The following is an 18,548-nucleotide window of genomic DNA, read 5'->3' on the forward strand; positions in this document are numbered from 1 at the left end:
ACCCTCCCTCAGGAGCAGGAGGGTCCCCCCCACCCCACCCCGCGCCGTGTTTGTGCGTTAAGAGATCCCGGCGCCCCCCGGGGTCCTCCCCCGGGCCGGGGGGGGGCAGGTGGGGACCCCGGGGGGGCCGCAGCCAGCGCGGGGGGGGCCGGGGGTGTAATGCCCACTCGCTGCTTCGCTCTCCGAGGCCGCCCCTGCCTGGCAGGAGGTTCCAGACCGACCCCCCCCCCATACACACACACACACTCCTCGGAGATTGGGTTTAAAAAAAACCCCCCCCTTTGCCCCTGCACCCCAAATCTCAGCCCAGCAGAGCACAAAGAGCCCCCCCCCCCCTCTAGTATATACAATATAAGGTATAAATAGATAAATAACCTTCCACCCCTGTGCCGTCGGTGCCCACGTGCAGCCCCGGCCGTGGGGGGGCTATGGGTGAGCAGGGGGGGCCCCCACCTTGCCCCCTCCAGCCCCCCCAGCCATGGAGGCCACGTGCGAGAAGGGGGGGCGCTCACCCAGCCCCTCAGCCCCCCCCCAGAGCTGGGGGAGCGGGTCTGGCCCCCCCGCCCATCCCCACCTCACACCTTGGCACCTCCTGGGGAAGAGGGGAGGCAACGAGGAGGGGGTGTCCCCGTGTCCCCCCCTCCAAGGGGTCCTGCCGAGGGGCCTCCTGCAGCCACATCCCAGGAGGAGGATGGGGGGAGCCCGAGGGAGAGAGGGAAAGACCCCCCCCCATGGGGCAGGGGGGAGCCAGGCTGGGGTGGTGGTGGTGGGAAGCGGAGGGGGGGGAAAAGGAGGGGAGGGGGGGCTCACATTTAAAAACAACAACAAATAAAAGAAACAAATCTAACACTTAAAATGAGGTAGGTTTGGGTGCAGAAGCTCCTTGTGTCTGTCGGGGTCTTGGCCTCATCCCGCCGCCGCTCCGGGGTCTCGTCCACACGCACAAACAAAAAGAGATCAAAAGGAACCGAGCGAGCTCTGACCGCCCTGGCAGGGGCGGGGCAGAGCCCGGATTGTCGAGCTCAAGGAGTCTGTGTTACCTTGGTAATTAGCGAGCAAATATTATTAGTTTCTAAAAAAAAACAAAACAAAACAAAACAAAAAAACCCCCAAAAAAACAAAACAAAACAAAAAAAAACAACCAACAAAAAACCCAAAAGAACCGAAAACAAAATAAAATAAAATAAAATAGAATAAAATAATCGTTATATCCGGGCCGGCTCCGCGCGCTGGGCCCGGCGCTGCTCCCCCGTGGCTCCCCCACGAGGGAGGCTGCCGGGGGGGGTGGGTGCTGAAGGGGGGGCTTCCGAGCCCCCCACTCCGTTTGTTTGTTTGTTTTTTTCCTCGCAGGACGAAGCAAAGAAAACCCTGAGTTGCCAGTTCGTCCGTCTGTCCGTCCCGCCCGGGCAGGGCCGGCGGCGCCGCGGCCGCTCCTCCCTCCGTGCCCGGCTGCCCCTGGCACCTCCCGCGGCCCCGGGGAGGGGCTCGGCGAGGTCTCCCAGGCGGGGGTGGCGGCCCCCAGCCCCGTTTTTCCCAGCTAGTTCATCCACTTCCTGCAATTCCAGGCTCCACAGTGGCAGGGGATCTTGTGCTGATCGTCCTCGAAGTCGAACTGGTAGTCGTAGGTGAGCTGAGGGGAGGAGTGGGGAGTCACCTACGGCGCAGAGCTCAGTCCTGCCACTTCCAGCCCAACCCTCCCAGCCCCCTCTGCCCCCCCCCAAACCCCCCTGAGCCCCCCACTGACCTCCTCCCCCTTGGGGATGCGCCGGCTGGAGATGATGATGATCTTGTCCTCCTTGTCGAAGGTCACGACTTCGGCCACACAGTTCGGGGCACACGAGTGGTTGATGTACCTGGAGGAGGTGGAAGGTTAGAACTGACCCAGGGGCAGGACAGATGGACACCACGGCTCCCTCCAGGGGGAATCCCACCATCCCAAAGCCCCCCCGTGCTCACCTGGCCGGGCCCCCCGTCAGTGTGGCGTCAATGACGTGCTCGTTGTTGATGCGGAACATGTAGATGCCACGGTTCTGCCACGGGGGACAAGGGGGTGTCAGGGGGTGCACCGAGGTCCCCACATCCCACCTGAGACCCTCATATCCCACCAGAGCCCTCAATATCCCATCTGAGACCACGTCCCACCCGAGCCCCCAACATCCCATCTGAGCCCCTCCACGTCCCAGCAGAGTTCCCCCTCATCCCACCAGCGCTTCCAACGTCCCACCAAAGCCCCTCCACACCCCAACTGAGTCACTCCACATCCCACCAGAGCCCCCAACATCCCACCCAGGTCCCCCTACCTCCTGCCAGAGCCTTCAGCGTGCCCCCCAAGTGCCCCCCACAAATCCCACCAGAGCCCCACCTGCTCCTCGTAGATCTTCTCCCGCCGGTTGGCCACCTCGTTGCGGATGATGGTGCCGATGTACTCGATGACCATCGTGTGCTTCTCGATGTCCTTGGCTGCGTAGAGCCCCAGCCCCTGGATGCGGGAGCGCGCCAGGTACACGTTGTTCTTCCACTCCGTCTTCAGGCGCCGGTACTGGGAGGACTTGGAGTGCACGAACTGTTTGCTGTAGGGCGTGTTGGTCTCGCCCGTGAACGTGCTCTGGTAGGCCTTGGACATGCTTGTGCTGTTCAGGGTGTGGGGCCTGCCAAGGGGGGGAGGATGAGAGGGGTCAGAGCCGAGGGATCCCCAGGGATCCTGGCTCTCCTGGCAGATCCCAGCTCTCCCGGGGGATCCCGGCTTTCCCAGTGGATCCCAGTTCTCCCAGCAGATCCCAGCTCTCCCGGGGGATCCCAGCCCTGTTTACCTCTTGTAATGGGTGAGGATCTTGGGCTCGGAGCGGGCGCAGCCGGTGGGGTTGATCATCAGTGGCAGCTCCATCAGGGGATGGCGCCCGTAGCGGAACAGGTAGTTCTGGCAGCTCTCGACACCCGGCAGCTGCCGAGGGGACACAGAAGGGCCGGGGGTCGAGTGGCAGCACCAGGGCAGCCACCAGACCCTTCCCCAGCAGGGTTGACCTCCGGTATGGAGGGGAGACCCCCGTCCTGCCCCAGACCTACCGACTCAGCGATGCGCAGCACCGCGTGCACCGTGAGGCCAAAGAGCTCCTCGCCCTTCAGGTACTCAGGGAAGAGCCGCAGCATGTCGGCCTCCTTCCTCATCATCGCCACCGGCTCGATGATCCGGTTCCAGACGGCTGTCGAGGGAAGGGAGAACCACAGAATCCGAGCATTAATCAGGTTGGAAAAGACCTCCGAGATCATCGAGCCCAACTTTTGACCGATCACCCACCTCGCCAACCAGACCAGAGCACCCATTGGGGACCCCCCAGCTCAAGTCACTTCCCATCACCCTGTTGCGTTCCGGTGCGGCTCAACCGCTGGGACAGGCAACGAATGCCGGCACTAGTCCAGCACCAGCACCTCCCAACTGCTCACCTTGTGGCGAGGAGTCAGAGAAGACGAGATCCTCCAGGCCCTGCTCGATGACCTGCACGACGAACTCGGGGCGCCCGTTGTTCTCGCAGATGGTGCAGCGGTAGCAGCAGCGGCGGTTGTTGGTCCGCAGGCTCCAGTAGATGCGCGTGGCCTCGTAGCCCACGGGGTAGAGCGCGGTGACGCTGTGGAAATCGGCCATCTGGTGGGGCAGCAGCTGCCCGATGGCGTGGAAGACCAGCCCGCCCACGCGGAACATGTGGAGCCGCTCCCCGCGCTGGATGATGCTGGCGATCTGCTTCACCTCGTCCCGCTCGATGTACACGCGGCGGAACACGGTGAAGCTGCTGAGCTCCTGCTCGCAGGGCCCCTTCAGCTTGTGCAGGGGGCACAGCATGGTCTTGTCCTTGAAGAACATGCACTTGGCGCGGATGGCGCAGGCGAAGTGGTACACGCTGGGGCAGCGGATGCGGTTGCAGCTGTTGGTGGCGCCGGTTTTCTGGCACAGGGAGCACTTGGTGAGCAGCCCGCGGTGCAGGGCCACCTCCACGTTGATCAGGGCCCCGCCCTGCGTCTCGTACACCTCCGTGGACCACAGGGCGCAGTTCAGGTGGACCCAGAGGTCGAGGTCGAGGTTGAGCAGGCGGGCCGGCCCGTCCGTGGCCCCGTCGCCCTCCTCGTGGCAGAAGCAGCACTTGCGCAGGTCCCGCGGCACCTTCTCGGGGCGCAGGGTGGTGCCCAGCTTGTCGATGAACTCGGCGATCTCCTTGTCGCCGTCGCGCTTGGCCCCCCCTTTCTGGATGGTGACGAGGAAGCGCAGCCGTTTCCAGCGCACCCCCTTCCACTTCTTCAGCCGCGGCCGCGCCTCGTCCCCGTCCTCGGGCGGCCGCGAGCGCGGCTTGAAACGGGGCGGTGAGTGGGGGGCCGCGGCTCCTTCCTCCTGGGGGGCCGGTGAGGGGGCCGGCAGCAGTGGCGACGGTGGGGCCGGGGTGGCCTCATGGGCCACCTCGGGGTTGGGGACCCTGGTGGGCTCGGCAGGGCTGGACGGGGAGGGGACGGAGGGGGACAGCGGGGGCGAGGGCTCCTGGGGCATGACGGAGAGCTGCCGCACGTCCAGGTTGGACACGTTGTTGACGTAGCAGTGGTGAAGGGTCTTCTCAGGTGCGGGGCTCTCCTGTGGGAATGGGGAGGGGGTCACGGGTCAGAGTGTCGCAAGGAGGGGTCTTTGGACCTGCATGGACCCCAGAGCACCTCACGTGCTCCCAGCCCTACAAGGACCACCTCCACTCCTTCCTGGGAGACTCAGCATCTCTCCATGAGGAAACCCAGCCACTCAGGAACCGCAGCCCCCTGCGATCATGGGGGGACCTACAAGGACCACCACGCACCTCTACACGGTTAACACCTGGTTCCAAAGAGCCCCTCTCCACTCCTGCACCCCGACACAGTTACAGCCCTACAAGTACCCCAATACACCTCTCTCAGTGTCCCAGTGGACCCCCACAGCCACTGACCTGTCTGAGCAGCGTCAGGAGGTCCAGCTCGCCCTTGAGGCTGTACCCAGGCAGCACCGCGTCGAACTGCTTCAGCCACTCGGAGCTGCTGTCCGGCACCTTCCCAGCCAGCGCCTTCTCCTTCCCTCCGAGCATCCCTGGAAGAGGGAGGCACAGCCCATCACGGGGAGGGTCCCAGCCTGGGGCTCCGGGGGGCCCACGGGGACAAGGAGGACACTCACCGGCCATATCAGCCTCCACCTTCTTGGCCTCGACCACGGCCACTCGCACGGGGCCGTCGGGGAACAGCACCTCGTAGGAGCTGGGGATCTTCACACTCAGCAGCTCAGCCATGGCCACCATCACCCCATTGAGGTTCTGGGATACAGAAGGATGGGATGGGTCCAGGGTGCCCCAGATGCCACCATGTGGGGCCACCACCAGGACCCCAAAGCGTCTCACATCCCCCCATCCCCTCGCTCACCTTGGCAGCCGCCGCGGACACCGTCAGCATGACAGAGACCTCGCTGCTCTTGCCCTTCTCCCACGGGGCTCCTGGGCCTGCTGCCCCCACCTTCCCTGGGGGGGCCCCAAAGGGCTCCGTGGCCTCGTAGGGTTTTGTGTCAGGGAACACTGGTGTGGGGAGAGGGAGGGGTCAGAGCTGCACAGACCCAGACCCACCAACAGCCACCTCTGACCCCACCCAGCTGCCCCAGACCCCTGCAGGGAATCCATTACCCCCCAGACCCATTTCCCTCAGCCCACACACCCCAAGGACCCTTCTCCCGCTCTCCAAAATCCCAGGAACCCCCTCCTGCCCCACCCATATCCCTTCCTACCCAACACATGCCCTCCAGACTCCTTCCCTGCACTGTACATCCCACTGAACCCCTCCCACTCGGTCCATATGGACCACAGACCACTGCTGCCCTGGTCCATGCACCATCCCCAGCCCGTTCCACCTGGGATACTGGCCCGGGGGATGATGGGGATGATGGGAGACAGCACACGCTCCTCCAGCTCCGGCTTGGCCTCGCTGAGCAGCGGGAATCGCAGCAGCTCCTCGCCCAGGACGCTCTCGGGGGACGAGGCAGGGACGATGCTGTCAGGGGAGTCGCTCTCGTCATCGCTCTCCATCCTGAAGGGAAGGAGGTGTCAGGGGCCACGGGCTGGTGTGACCCCTGAGGGGGCTGGTGTCGCTCATGGGAGGTCACCGTGGCCGAGGTCTCACCTGACGTCCTCGGTCTGGTTGTGTGGCGGGGTGGGCAGAGCTGCCAGCAGGTCCAGGCTCTTCACCTCCACAGCCGGTGTGTCTGTGCGGAAGGGACGGGTGTCACGGGAGGGTGACAGGCGGTGGCAGGGACTCTGTGCCACCCCTGTGCCAGCCAGGCTCACCTTTCTGGCCGTGGGGCTCGCGGGCTGGGTCGGTGTCCTTGGGCTGCTCACCCAGTTCCTCGGGGGCCGTGACACCGTTCACCATCTTCTGCTGCACGGAGGGAGGGGGCGTGGGGGGCAGCGAGGAGGGCGGCGTGGGCGGGTTGCTGAGGTTGTTCTGGGGGGAGACAGCAGGGTGAGTGTGGCAGGCTGGTCCAGGACCCCCAGATTGAGGGGACAACAGGTGAAGAACCCCTTCCCTCACCTTGGTGAGTAGCTGGGAGTAGTAGTCGGGGACGCTGTCGAGCACGGCGCTGCCGAAGGCGCCCCGCAGTTGGCTCTTCCCGTTGATGGGGCTGCTGCCGAACGGCGCAAAGAGGCTGAAGTTGGCTGTGATGGTCGGCTCTGTCAGCGGCAGCAGCGACAGCTCCTGGGGGCAGAGTGGTGAGGTGGTGAGGGGGGTACAGGACCAGAAAAGCAGCCCCCATCATCCCCCAGCCTGCCGCCGTACCTGCTTCAGCTGCCTCATGAGGGCCTCGCCGGGACGCAGCCCCTCGTCCTTCCGCAGCTTCTTGCGGGAAGCCGGGATCCGCTCGTTGCCTTTCTGCACCCGCTTGGGCTTGGTGGGCGCCGGCTTCCTGGCAATGGAGGGGTCCTGGGGAAGGAGAGGGGCGTGTGAGCTGTGCTGGCACAGCCCTATGCCCATCGCCCCCCGGCCCGGCCTGCCCCACTCACCTCCCGGCCCAGCAGCAGCGGCTGTGGCCGCGGCTCCATCCCGGTGCTCCGGCTCTCCGTGTGCCCATTGAGCTCGCCCGGGCTCTGCGCCGAGAGCTGCACGTTCTTGGCCCGCAGCAGCTTCTGCAGCAGCAGGTGCCCGGCCTCGGAGCGCCCGCCTGGGGCCAGCAGGCTGTTGGCTTGGCCGGCCCCAGGGTCCCCGTTGGCCTCCGGTTTTGCCGTCTCGTCTCCGTCCAGCTCACACTGCGTCGCTGCTGCCGCCTCCTCCTTCGGCTCCTGCTTCACCAACACCTGGGGGGCTTCGCCTGCCGCGGGGGCCCCCTCTGGCACTGCCCCGTTGATGTGGATCTCACTGGGGTTGGCTGGGTCCACCCCGGGCGCCTCGGGGTCCCAGGGGCCACGTGCTGGGTCAGGGAGGGCAGCGCTCGGCGTGGGCGTCAGCCCCGGCTCTGTGGGCACCGCAGGGCTGGGGGTCGAGGCCGGGACCCCCGGTGACGTCTTCTTTGGCTCTTGGGGGCTCTGCTCGGGGCTGGCCACGTGCTGGGGGGCACAGCCCAGGGGCGAGGGGGCTGGTGGAGTGGGGAGGCGGACAAGGCCGGGCTGGGGGCCGCGGGCAGCCAGGGCTGCCTGCACCAGCTCTGCCAGGGGCTGCTGGGGGGGCTGTTGAGGGGGCTGCCCTGGCAGTGCCCGCCCTGGTTCGGCAGCAAAGCTGGTCTGTGCCTCTGCTGGGGTGCCTGGCCGGGGCTGGAAGAGGGTCCCCATGGGGCGAGGGGGCTGGCGGGCGGCAGGCGAGCCGTAGTCCGGGGCCTGCCCGGGGAAGGGGCCGGGGGTCCGGAGTGCCTGGCTCTGCTGCAGGAGGCTCTGCTGGTGCCGCTGCACCAGGAGGGCCTGGAGCTGCTGCTGCTGCTGCGGCGTCAGGTGCCGCAGCTGCGGGTTCTTGGCCAGGACACCCTGGAGCTGTGCCCGGATCTGGCCCATCACCGGCCCCGGCACCTGCCCCAGGAGCCCCGGGGGGAGCGTGCCCGTGCCCGGTGCCGGTCCTGCTTTGTGCTGCCCGGGGCTCTGGAGCCGCGGGGGCTGGGGCTGCCCCTGCAGGGTCCCTGCCGGCCCCTTGCCCGGCTGCTCCGGGGGCCGCGGTGCCGGCACCATGCCCGGTGCCGGGCCCGTGCCGCAGCCCAGAGGCGGCTCCACCACCCCGGCCGTGTCCCCGTGCTGCTGGGACAGCTCGGGGTGGGTGGCCCCAGGGCTCTGCAGCGGCGGGGCGAGCAGGGTACCCTGCTGCCCAGGGGCTGCCCGCAGCATTCCCGGCTGTGGGGAGGCCAAGAGGAGCTGCTGGCCCTGCCCCAGCTCAGCCTGGTGCTTGGGGGCCACGGCCTCCGGGCCCCCCAGCCCTTGGGGGTTGAGGGGTCCCTGCTGCTCCCCGTGCAGCTGCCCCCCACTCTCCCCGCCCTCAGCGGGCAGGGTACTGCCATCCACCCCCGTGGGCTGGTCCTTGGCAGCCAGGACCGCCGGGGCCGGCTGCATTCCCTGACTCAGGTGCAGCACAGAGGGGGCCTGGCCCCCCGCCCCGTGCTGCGGAAAGTGCTGGATCGAGGCCTGCCCCTGGCCCAGCCCCAGGAGGCCCGGCTGGGCCGAGTTCTGCTGCTGCTGCTGCTGCTGCTGCGGGGTCAGCAGTGCCCGCGACTGTCCCAGCTGCTGGGACAGCACGAGCCGGTGGCTCAGCATCCCCGGAGTCTGCGGTGCCAGCTGGGGCGAGCCCAGCACCCGCTGCTGGTGGGGGGCCAGGAGCACCTGGCGCTGGGGCTGGGGGTGGCCCAGCATGGGCTGGTGCTGCAGCCCCGGCGCGTGGCCCAGCACGCCCGGCTGCTGCTGGGGCGAGAGCTGCTGCACCAGCAGGCTCTGCTGGCTGCCCAGCAGCCCCCCGGCCTTGGGCACCATGGGTTGAGCCCCCGCGCCGGGCTGTGGGGCTGGGGGCTGCTGCTGCTGCCCCAGCAGGCCGGGCTGCCCCGCCACGGCTGTCGGCTGCATCGGGGCCTGGCCCAGCGCCCCCGGCTGCTGCAGGGACGCCTGGCTCATCATGCCCGGCTGCTGCATCGACGTCTGCGCCATCACACCTGCCTGCTGCATTGAAGCTTGTCCCATCATGCCTGGCTGCTGCATGGATGTCTGGGCCATGATGCTCTGTGGCTGCATCGAGCTCTGTCCCATCACACCCTGCTGCTGCATGGACGCCTGGCCCATCACGCCCTGTTGCTGCATCGACGTCTGTCCCATCACACCCGGCTGCTGCATGGCTGCCTGGGCCATCACGCCCTGTTGCTGCATGGCTGCCTGTCCCATCACACCGGGCTGCTGCAGCGATGCCTGTCCCATCACACCGGGCTGCTGCATGGAGGCTTGACCCATCACGCCCTGTTGCTGCATCGATGCTTGTGCCATGACACCTGATTGCTGCAGTGACGTCTGTCCCATCACACCTGATTGCTGCATTGATGCCTGTCCCATCACACCTGATTGCTGCATGGACGCCTGTCCCATCACTCCTGGCTGCTGCATGGACGCCTGTCCCATCACACCCTGTTGCTGCATGGGCACTTGTCCCATCACCCCTGGCTGCTGCAGCGACACCTGTCCCATCACACCTGGTTGCTGCATGGAGCTCTGTCCCATCACACCCGGCTGCTGCTGCTGTGGCAGTGACACCTGTCCCAGCATGTTCTGCTGCTGCAGCTTCTGCGCCAGCTGCATCCTCTGGAGCTGCCGCTCCTGCATCAGGCGGCTGTCGGCGGCCAGCCCGCGCAGCGCAGGGTTCCCGGCGAAGAAGGCGCTGGAGGAGCCGGGTCCTGGGGCGTTCCCCATGGCCTGCTGCCCCATGAAGGACAGGCCCTGCTGCACGGCCATGGACACACCGCCCTGGGACAGGCGCAGCCCCCCGGGCTGCCCCGGCTGCTGCCCGAGGCCCTGCGCTCCCACCACGGCCCCCCCGGGCTGCTGCACCCCGTGTGCCGAGAGGAGCTGCCCCGGGAGCTTGGACATGAGGCGGGGGCTCTGCGAGGGGCTCAGGGCCATCACGGCCGAGGCCTGGTGCTGGTGCTGCTGCTGCTTGTTGCGGTACTCGGCCATCAGGTTGGTGTGTTCCTTCTGCTGCTTCCGCACCTGCCAGGGACAGGGGGGCATCAGCACCGGGAACGGTGGGGCTTTAGTGCTGGGGATGGCACGGCATTACTGCTGGGACAGGGGAACGTTAGCACCAGGAATGGCACAGTGTTAGTGCCCGGGACAGCAGGGAGGTAGTGCCAGGAACAGCACGTTTGCACTGAGAACATCACGTTTGCACTGGGGATGGCACAGGGTGCCAGGGACATCATGTTTGCACCGAGGACGAGGCTCCCACCCACGTGCAGGGCCCTACCTGGTCCAGCTGCTTCTGGATCTTACTCTGCTGCTCCGTCACCAGCTTCAGCTTCTCGGCGTCGGCCTCGGGGAACTCCCTGCCAGCCTTCTTGGCCGTGCGCTGCTTGGCACAGAGCGCCTTGCGCGACTTGCGGTGAGCCCCGATCTGCTCCTCCAGCACCTTCAGCTGCATCTGCAGCAGCTGCTGCGTGTGGAACAGCCACTCCTCGTACTGCCGCTGGTCAGCCTCGTCTGTGGAATGGGGAGAGGGCTCATCAGCAGGGATCCCGGGTCAGCAGGGACTCGGGGTGAGAGGGGACCCGGCTCCCAGGGGCAGGGTGAGCTCACCACCCTGGTTTCCCCCCTGTACTCACTGATGACGCCCTGTGCGAAGGTGGGTGGGTTGGGCCGAGCCTGGGTTGGGTCTGTGCCGCTTCGCTCCTGCCAGAGAGAGGAATGTTGGGGACACGTGCCTCCCTGTCCCCTCCCCACAGCCCTCACCTCCCCAGGGAGACATAAACCCACCAGCCAGAGCAGCTCCGGCCTGGCAGGGTGCTGAGCACCAAGCCAGGCAGACCTAAGGGACCTCTGCATTCCCTCATCCCCGACACCCCACTCACCTGCCCGCTCCCTGCCAGCAAGTGGTTCTGCATCTCAGAGACTGCTGGGCCTCCCGAGAGCCGCTGGGCCAGCAGGGAAACCTGTTGCCTTTGGAGGGGGACACAGAGATGGGGGTGAGCTGGAGCCAAGGCACCCTGCCCATCCCTGCCCGTGCCCCATGGACCTTTGTGCCCCTTACCTGTTCATGCCTGGGGCCACCCCAATGCTGCCCTGAGCCATCACCTTCTTGATGCCCTTCAGTGCCACCATCTTGGCCTTGGCAATGGGGTCCATGATGTCCTCAGCCGCAAACTTGTCCAGGTCTGCCACGAGACAGGTCGCAACACGCTCAGCCCGACACACTCCACCCAAAACAGCCCCACGCTCCCCCAGACCACCACCCACAGGTCCTACCTGTGTCTGGGAAGAAGCTGTTGGCCAACTGCTGCTGCATGACGAGCTGGGGGGGCTTCAGGCCCAGGGCAGGGGGCTGCACCCCAGCCATTGGCTTCTGCACCAGCACCTGCTGCTGGTTCTGCTGCGGCTGCCCCAGGGCCACCTGCACCCCGTGTGGGGATGCCAGCACGTGGGGCTGCCCCGAGGCCATGCCCATGTGGGGGGCCAGCGCTGGGCCCTGCTGGGGTGCGCCAAGCCGGGGGGGCTGCGGTGGCATCAGTGGCGGCCGGGCCACCAGCCCCAGCTGGAGGGGGGTCTGAGGGGCACCCAGGCGGGGTGGCTGCCCCTCGGGGGGCTGCCCAGCTGCCCCCGTGTGCAGCATGGGGTGCCCTGGGGCCGGGAGGTGGGGGGTGCTGCGGGGCAGGTGGGCCGACATCTGCTGCTTCTTCTGCAGCTCCTTCTTCTCGTGCTCCAGCAGGTCCTCGATGAGCAGTGGCAGCTCACTGGCCACCAGCGAACTCTCCATCTTGTCCAGGTCATCCGCCGGCGAGTGCCGGGTGCTGCCCAGCCCCAGTGCTCCGCTGTCCAGCTCAAACTTCTCCAGCAAGGGGTTGCTCTGGCTGCCCAGCTGGGCAGGGGCCAGCCCGCGGCCGGGGGCAGCATAGGGGTCCTTGTCCGGCACGGGGACACCGGTGTGGCCGCTGTTGGAGAACTGAGTCAGGCCGAGGCGAGCGGGGCCGGCGCCGGGGCTCAGGAGGGTCTGGCCGGGTTTGAGGCTCAGCCCCAGCGAGGCAGAGATTTTGTCGGTGCCCTGCAGCCCCTCCGACTTGACGGGCACCGGGAGCCGCTCGGGGCCGGTGGCAGTGAACTGGCAGGGCGAGGTCTTCAGGCAACCATCCTCCAGCTTGGGCTTCACCTCGGTGGGCAGCGAGCCGGGCTTTGCCTCCGCACCCTGCGCCTTGAAAGCCGGGTCAGGGGCCAGCACGGCGCCCGTGGGGCAGGCAGAGGGTCCCAAGCTCGCACTGGGCACCAGCCCTTCCTTGGGCACCTCCTGGTTCTCCGCAGATGGGGTCACATCTTTGCTGTCCCCGGGGTCGGGGAGCTTCAAGGTGGGCGGTGGCGGCTCCGTCTTGAGCTGGGCCTCGCGCTCGGCTTTCTCGTTGGCCGACTCGACCAGGCGCAGGTGCTCGTTGAAGATGTCCTTCTTGTCCCCGGTGTCCAGCTCGGGGTCGGTGTAGGCCAGTAGGTCGAACTCGTCCCCGTTCAGCAGGTCGTCGAGGTGGGGGTCTGCTGTCTCCAGGCTGTCCAGGTTGTCCAAATCATCATCCCCCTTGGCCACGTCCGGATCCAGGCTCAGGTTGGCCAAATCGTCGTCATCTTCCAAGTCCTTGTGGGAGCCGAAGTCGTCATCCAAATCGGGCTCCACGGGCACCTCGCAGGGCAGCCGTGCCCCCTCCAGGCTCAGGTGGCTCTTCCCTGGGGCCGGTGCTGGGTCTGGAGCGGGGCCATCCTTGGGACCCTCGGGGCGCAGGGCAGTGCCCGAGGACAGCGGGCGAGGGGGGACGTGCTGCAGCTCCAGGGTGGGGGCCGGCAGTGGCGGGGGGGCCACCTTGGCGTGGGGCTGCTGGTGGCTGTTGCCCATCTCTGCTCCCTGAGGGGACGCGGGTGGGAGCGGCGCTGGAACCTTCTGGGGTGGCAGCGCCTGCATGGGCACGACGGGGGTGCAGAGGGCCTGGGCGGTGCCCTCCTCCCCGGGCAGGAAGAACCGAGGCCGGGGCGCCTGGGGGGCAAAGGGGGACCCCACGACCCCCCCAGGTCCCTTCTGCACGTTGTGTCGCAGCTCGATGAAGGGAGCGCCCAGGGTGGTGGACAACGGGGGCACGGCCTCGGCAGGGGCCGGCAGGCGGGTGCCCAGGCTGCCCATGGGGGTCCCGGCAGCCGGGGGGGCGAAGCGGGAGGTCACGGGGAGCCGCAGGGCCGCCACGGCCGCCTGTTGCTGCTGTTGCTGCCAGAGGTGCTGCTGCTGCTGCGGGGATGGTGCTGGGAAGACCCCGCGGGGGTAAAAGGCCTGGGGGGGCCCCACTGTCGCCCTGGAAGACACCATGATGTTGGCACTGGCTCGGTACAGCCACAGCCCCGATGCACCAAGTCCCACCTCCCTCAGGCCACTCCAGGCACCCAAAAATTCACAGCCACTCTGGGGCGATCCCCACAAACTGGGGACACACACCCCACGCCAGGGTGATCCCTGCTGGCTCCCACCCCGCCACACTGAGCCCACCACCCTGTCACGGGGCACTCACCGCCCGTTGATGTCCAGTGTGGCCGGGGTGGCCGCTGGCGGGGGCCGGGAGAGCCGCTCGTCCTGGGGAAACGCCGCCTGCACCATGACGGAGCCGGGCAGCTTCCCGGCGCCAGCTGCCGTGGCCAAGGTCCCGAGGAGCCCCTTGTCCTGGAAGAAGGAAGGAATGAGACGGTGCCACCCCTCCACCAGTCATGTCACCTCCCTGCGCACGCCCTGTCCCGGTTCTCCCACCTGTGCTGGCTGGTAGGGGGCCATGCCCCGGCTCAGCTCGAAGCCCTGCCCGGCAGCCTCGGGGGCCCAGGCGGCGGGCGAGGAGGTGGCGGCAGCGGCCGCGCTCTCCTTCTCCTGCCGCAGGCTGTTCCGCTGGATCTGCTGCCGGATGAGCAGCTCCCGGAGCCGCTGGCGCTGGGAGAACCGAGTGTTAGAGCCAAGAGTGGAGACAGGAGTGAAACCACCAAGACCTAAGGTGGCCATCAATGCCTCCACAGCTCCCAGTTCTCCCCTCACGTCCCCTTCCAAAACCGGATGGACGCGGTGGGATCACCAGCGAGCCCTCACCTGCCGTTGCTTCTCCAGCTCCGACTGGCTCATGGTGCCAAGAGCCCCATCCTGGCCGCCGGGCAGCTCTGCCAGGTCCCGGTTCGGGGGTGCAGACAGTCCCACGGCCGCCTCCTCCCTCTTGTCGGCCGTCGGTCCCAGCGCGGCGCGGGGCAGGAAGGCTCCGGAAGGGTCCTGCTGCTGCGGGGGGGCCGGGGGCTGCGGCGGCAGCACCGACGGGGGCCGCAGGGGCGAGAGGCTGTAGGTGTCGGGGGCAGCCGTGCCCGGGCCCAGGGGGCTGCCGGCCTGGTGGAAGCCGGGGGACGAGGCATAGGCCGAGCTCTGGGGCTTCCCAGAGCCATAATGGCTGTTGATCCCATGGGGCTGGTGGGACGGGGAGCCCTTGAGCGGCTCCGAGACGGCCGGGGGGAAGGTGAAGCGCATGGGGGTCTGGCTGCCCGGGAAGACGCTGGCGCCGGGGGAGCGAGCGAAGGGCGGCTGCGGCCCCGCCGGTGCCTTGGCGTGGGGCTCACCCGCCGGGGCGCCCCCAAAACCCCCACCAGGCTTGAACCCCGGTTCCGGCATCTGCGGCCGGGGGGGTTTGTGCAGGGGGGTGAAGGGGTCCCGGGATTGGGGTCGGGAGGGCGGCTGGGAGTAGGGATCCGGGGACTGGAAGCGGGGGGTGACGGGGGACTGGCAGAAGGCTTCGTTGGAGAGCGGGCGGGGGGTGAGGGGTGACTGGGAGCTGGACTGGGACTGGGGGCTGGCGGGGACGCGGGAGAAGGGTTCGGAGGGCAGGGAGCGGGGTGGGAGGGCACAGCAGGCCTCGGAAGGCTGCAGCCGGGGCGTCAGTGGGGGCTGCGAGTAGGGGTCCAGGTAGGGGGACTGGCGGTAGAGATCGGGGTGGCCGGGGGGCGAGGGGGCCAAGGGGTGGGGGTCAGGGGGCCGGTGCCCCAGCCCCGGGCTCTGCGGCTCTACCTGAGAGACCCGTGGGGTCATGGGGGCTTTGAAGACGTCGGCCGCCTTCAGCTCCGCAGCCGAGAGGTGGGGGCCGCCCGGGGAGTCCCCATAGCCCATGGCGGAGGCATAGCCGGGTGAGCAGACCCCCAGGCTCCCCCCTTCCTCCTTCTTCACCTCCAGACCCTTCTTCTGCTCCCCAAAAGGCAAGGGAGAGAGCAGGGCCTCGGGGGGCCGCACCCCGGGGCTCCCTGGCATCGAGAGGTTGTCCAAGGAGGGGCAGCGGGGCTTCAGGAAAGGGTCTGGGGTGCCAGGCTGGTGCCGGGGGGTTCCGGGGGGTGTGGGGTGGAAGTCAGGAGGGGCTCCGGGGGGCGGTGAGGGGCTGGGGTTGGCCAGGGAAGGGCTGGAAGGCAGCGCCCGCCGTGGGGCTCTGGCCCAGGGGCGAGGGGAAGCGGGGCTCCAACGCGTAGGCGCCGTAGGGGTCGTGCGAAGGCACTTGGGCGGGGGACTGGGGCGGGAGCTTGAGGAAAAGCTCGCTGGGAGACTCCGGCCCCGCTCCGGCACCCGCCGGGGGCTTCAGGAAGCCCTCTCCGGCGGCAGGGGGGCTGCTGATGTAGACGGGCTGTGCCCCCGGCGGCACCGGGATCCGCAGGTGCAGCGAGGGCCTCTCCGGCTTGCGCAGTCCCTCCCCTTTGGTCTGCTTGTTGATCTGGCTCTCGGCCTGCTGCGGAGAGAGCCGGCCCGTCAGGGCTGCGGGACCCCCTCCTGCCCTCCCTGCAGGCCGGACACGGGGCTGGGGTGGGCACACCACGTCCCCCCAGAGCTGGGCCGGGGCCGCCGGGCACCTCCCCGCGCCGGACGTACCTTCTGCACCTTGTTGATGCGATGAGCCGCCCGGTTATCTTTGGCCTTTTGCTAACAAAGACACGAAGCCAGCTGACTCGCAGCCCCCGGCGCCCCCGCCCCCCCCCCCCCGCTGACCCCCCGGCACTCACCAAATACGGGGCTTTGTCCGTGGCAGGGACCTTCCTCCAGAGCTTCATGATCTGCTTGCAGCGGCTCGACCAGTCTGGGAGTCCGGTACGAGCAGATGGAGGGGACAAAAACAACCTTAGCCCGGACCTGACGAGCCCACCCACACCCTGGGTGGGTGACATTGTCCCCTCTTGCGTGGGGACAGCCCCACGCCCAGGAGCTGGTGAAAAGACCCCCTCCACGTTGCTGCAAGGAACACTTCAGTGCCAGAGCAGCTGGGATCTCCCCTCCAAACATGGATCGGGGGGGTCACACACCCCAGACCTTCCACCCTCACCCCAACAAGGCGGTTGCAGCACCCCCCCCAGAGCCACAGCCCCCCCAGAGCCCTACCTGGATAATCCTGCTTGAGATTGGGGAAGTTCATGTTGGCGTAGAGGACGGGGGAGATGGTGGAGAGCTCGCCCAGCTCCTCGTCCTTCTCCCAGCGCTGGAGGCTGCGCTGGTTGTAGGACAGGCCATCGCCCTCCCCCTCTGTCGTGGGCGTTGTGGGGGTCGAGGGGGTCGTGGCAGCCGAGCTGCTGGCCCAGGGGCTCTCAGGTTCGCAGTGGTCTGGGCTGAAGAAGCCACTCCGCTCCCTGTGTGGAGGGGAGAGCGTCAAGGATCGTCAGGGTGTGAGGAAAGAAGGGGTCCCACAACACCCCAGGCTTCAATCCCTCCAAGGAGACCACCCCCAGCTCCCCCACGTACCTGCTATCGAGGAACGGGGACTGGCAGACCCCTGAATACGAGTCCAAGGAGACGGATCCCGAGAGTGAGCCCAGGGAAACGCTCCCTGAGAGGGAAAGGAGACAGGTTGGAGGGAGGGCAGGGCTGGGGCTCAAGCCTGTGCCTGCCCCGGAGGTCCCAGCAGCCCCCCAAAAATACAGCATCCCCCAAAACGCCTCCCACACTCACCCTCAGAGCAACTGGGAACAGGCAGCAGCCCTGGCTCTCTGGTACCACAGGCACTGTGCTGCTCTCTGAGCAGCTCAACCCCACCACTTTGGCTTTCTGGGGGGTTGGCAGCGAGTCCTGCCCTTCTCCCCACCATCCAGGCCCTCCCAGCCCACGGGGGCCCTGCCAGTTCCACCCACCCTGCCCCGAGAGCTGGAGGTCTCCTTGCAGGAAGGGGCGCTGTGCCCGGCCGGGGTCCTGCCCGGCCTCCATCCCCCCGGCCACGCAGTTGAGGGGCTGCTCCCCCCGCTCCGCCGAGCCCAGCACGTCCTTGAAGAGCTGCTGCACGTCTTTGCTCTCCATCTTGGGCAGCTCTGCAGGGGCAAAAGCAAAAAGGCTGAGCCATCCCAGAGTGCAAATCCCACACCGGTGGGAAGTGGAGGAGAAATCTGGGGGTCCTGGCCCCGGGACCACCCTTGCTTCAGTGGATGAGGGTGGTCTCACCTTCCGTGGGGATCTTGTCGAGGTCAGAGCTCAGCGCTCCCTCGCCCGGGGTGGCCGGTTTCTCGGTGTCCCCAGGGTCTGGGGAATCCTTTGGCTCATCGGCCCCTGCGAGGAGGAATCAGGAGGTGCCTTCAGCCCCAAGCTCAGGGCTGGAGACCCCCACGTGAACCCATTGCCACCCCCCGATCCCAAAAAGGGACAGGAGTCCCTCGGTCCTCCACAGACCCCGAGCCACGCGGGGGCGCTCTAGGCGCCACTCTATGGTCATCGGCGCCATGGGAGTCACATGGGGGGGGGGGGGGGCAACCATAGAGTTCAGCTCTGCCTAGAGCGGATCCCCTCAACCATAGAGTTCAGTCTCGATGGTTGTGGGCGCTCCAGCCCCCGGGGGAGGACTCCGCTGTTGGGGGGTCCCGCGGGGGGTCCCAGGGGCTCACCCAGCTCCTCGGCCTTCGCATCATCCTTGCCATCGTCGTCGGGAGCGGCGGCGCTGCCATCGGTGCTGTCATCCCCTGCAGGGCACCGGGACTCATTGGGGGGGGGGGCAGGACCCCCCAGCCTCCCCAGGGTCACCCCTGGATCCCCTGAGGTCACCCCTGAATCCCAGAGACCTCCTACACCCCTCGATGTCAACCCCCCACAGTCCACGGCATCCTCAAACAAGCCCCAGTGTCTACAGCAGGTCCTCACAATGGGGGTCTCCCCCAACCACCCCTAACAATCCTCTGGACCCCCAAAATCCCAATCACCCCAAAACAACACCAGGGATCCCCAACAGCACCAATGACTCCCAACAACTCCCAAAAGCCCCAGGGACCACCAACAATCTCAATGACGCCCAAAAACCCCAGGGACCCTCAAAAACCCCCAACCACCTCAGGGACCACCAAAAAACCTTGAAAGCC

At 67.4% G+C, this 18,548-nt stretch overlaps 1 protein-coding gene across 1 annotated transcript in view; it reads right to left on the reverse strand.

Moving 5' to 3' along the window:
• Positions 1 to 1,036: 1,036 nt before the first annotated feature.
• KMT2D (lysine methyltransferase 2D) overlaps positions 1,037 to 18,548 on the reverse strand; it is a 28,011-nt gene continuing 10,499 nt past the window's right edge. The window contains 32 exon segments of the mRNA XM_027668492.1: positions 1,037 to 1,630; positions 1,745 to 1,853; positions 1,957 to 2,030; positions 2,363 to 2,648; positions 2,811 to 2,941; positions 3,064 to 3,200; positions 3,442 to 4,612; positions 4,953 to 5,089; positions 5,174 to 5,309; positions 5,416 to 5,564; positions 5,894 to 6,069; positions 6,163 to 6,244; positions 6,327 to 6,483; positions 6,571 to 6,735; positions 6,817 to 6,960; positions 7,041 to 10,196; positions 10,453 to 10,685; positions 10,808 to 10,874; positions 11,054 to 11,141; positions 11,233 to 11,356; positions 11,448 to 13,519; positions 13,733 to 13,881; positions 13,966 to 14,139; positions 14,293 to 15,639; positions 15,641 to 15,952; positions 16,093 to 16,143; positions 16,224 to 16,297; positions 16,597 to 16,841; positions 16,954 to 17,038; positions 17,340 to 17,513; positions 17,644 to 17,748; positions 18,081 to 18,155. Of these exon segments, the coding sequence (XP_027524293.1) occupies positions 1,538 to 1,630; positions 1,745 to 1,853; positions 1,957 to 2,030; positions 2,363 to 2,648; positions 2,811 to 2,941; positions 3,064 to 3,200; positions 3,442 to 4,612; positions 4,953 to 5,089; positions 5,174 to 5,309; positions 5,416 to 5,564; positions 5,894 to 6,069; positions 6,163 to 6,244; positions 6,327 to 6,483; positions 6,571 to 6,735; positions 6,817 to 6,960; positions 7,041 to 10,196; positions 10,453 to 10,685; positions 10,808 to 10,874; positions 11,054 to 11,141; positions 11,233 to 11,356; positions 11,448 to 13,519; positions 13,733 to 13,881; positions 13,966 to 14,139; positions 14,293 to 15,639; positions 15,641 to 15,952; positions 16,093 to 16,143; positions 16,224 to 16,297; positions 16,597 to 16,841; positions 16,954 to 17,038; positions 17,340 to 17,513; positions 17,644 to 17,748; positions 18,081 to 18,155 (11,678 nt within the window). The 3' untranslated portion in view covers positions 1,037 to 1,537.

This window comes from Corapipo altera, unplaced genomic scaffold (genome assembly GCF_003945725.1).
Source record: "Corapipo altera isolate COAL_440 unplaced genomic scaffold, ASM394572v1 290, whole genome shotgun sequence".
NCBI lineage: Eukaryota > Metazoa > Chordata > Aves > Passeriformes > Pipridae > Corapipo > Corapipo altera.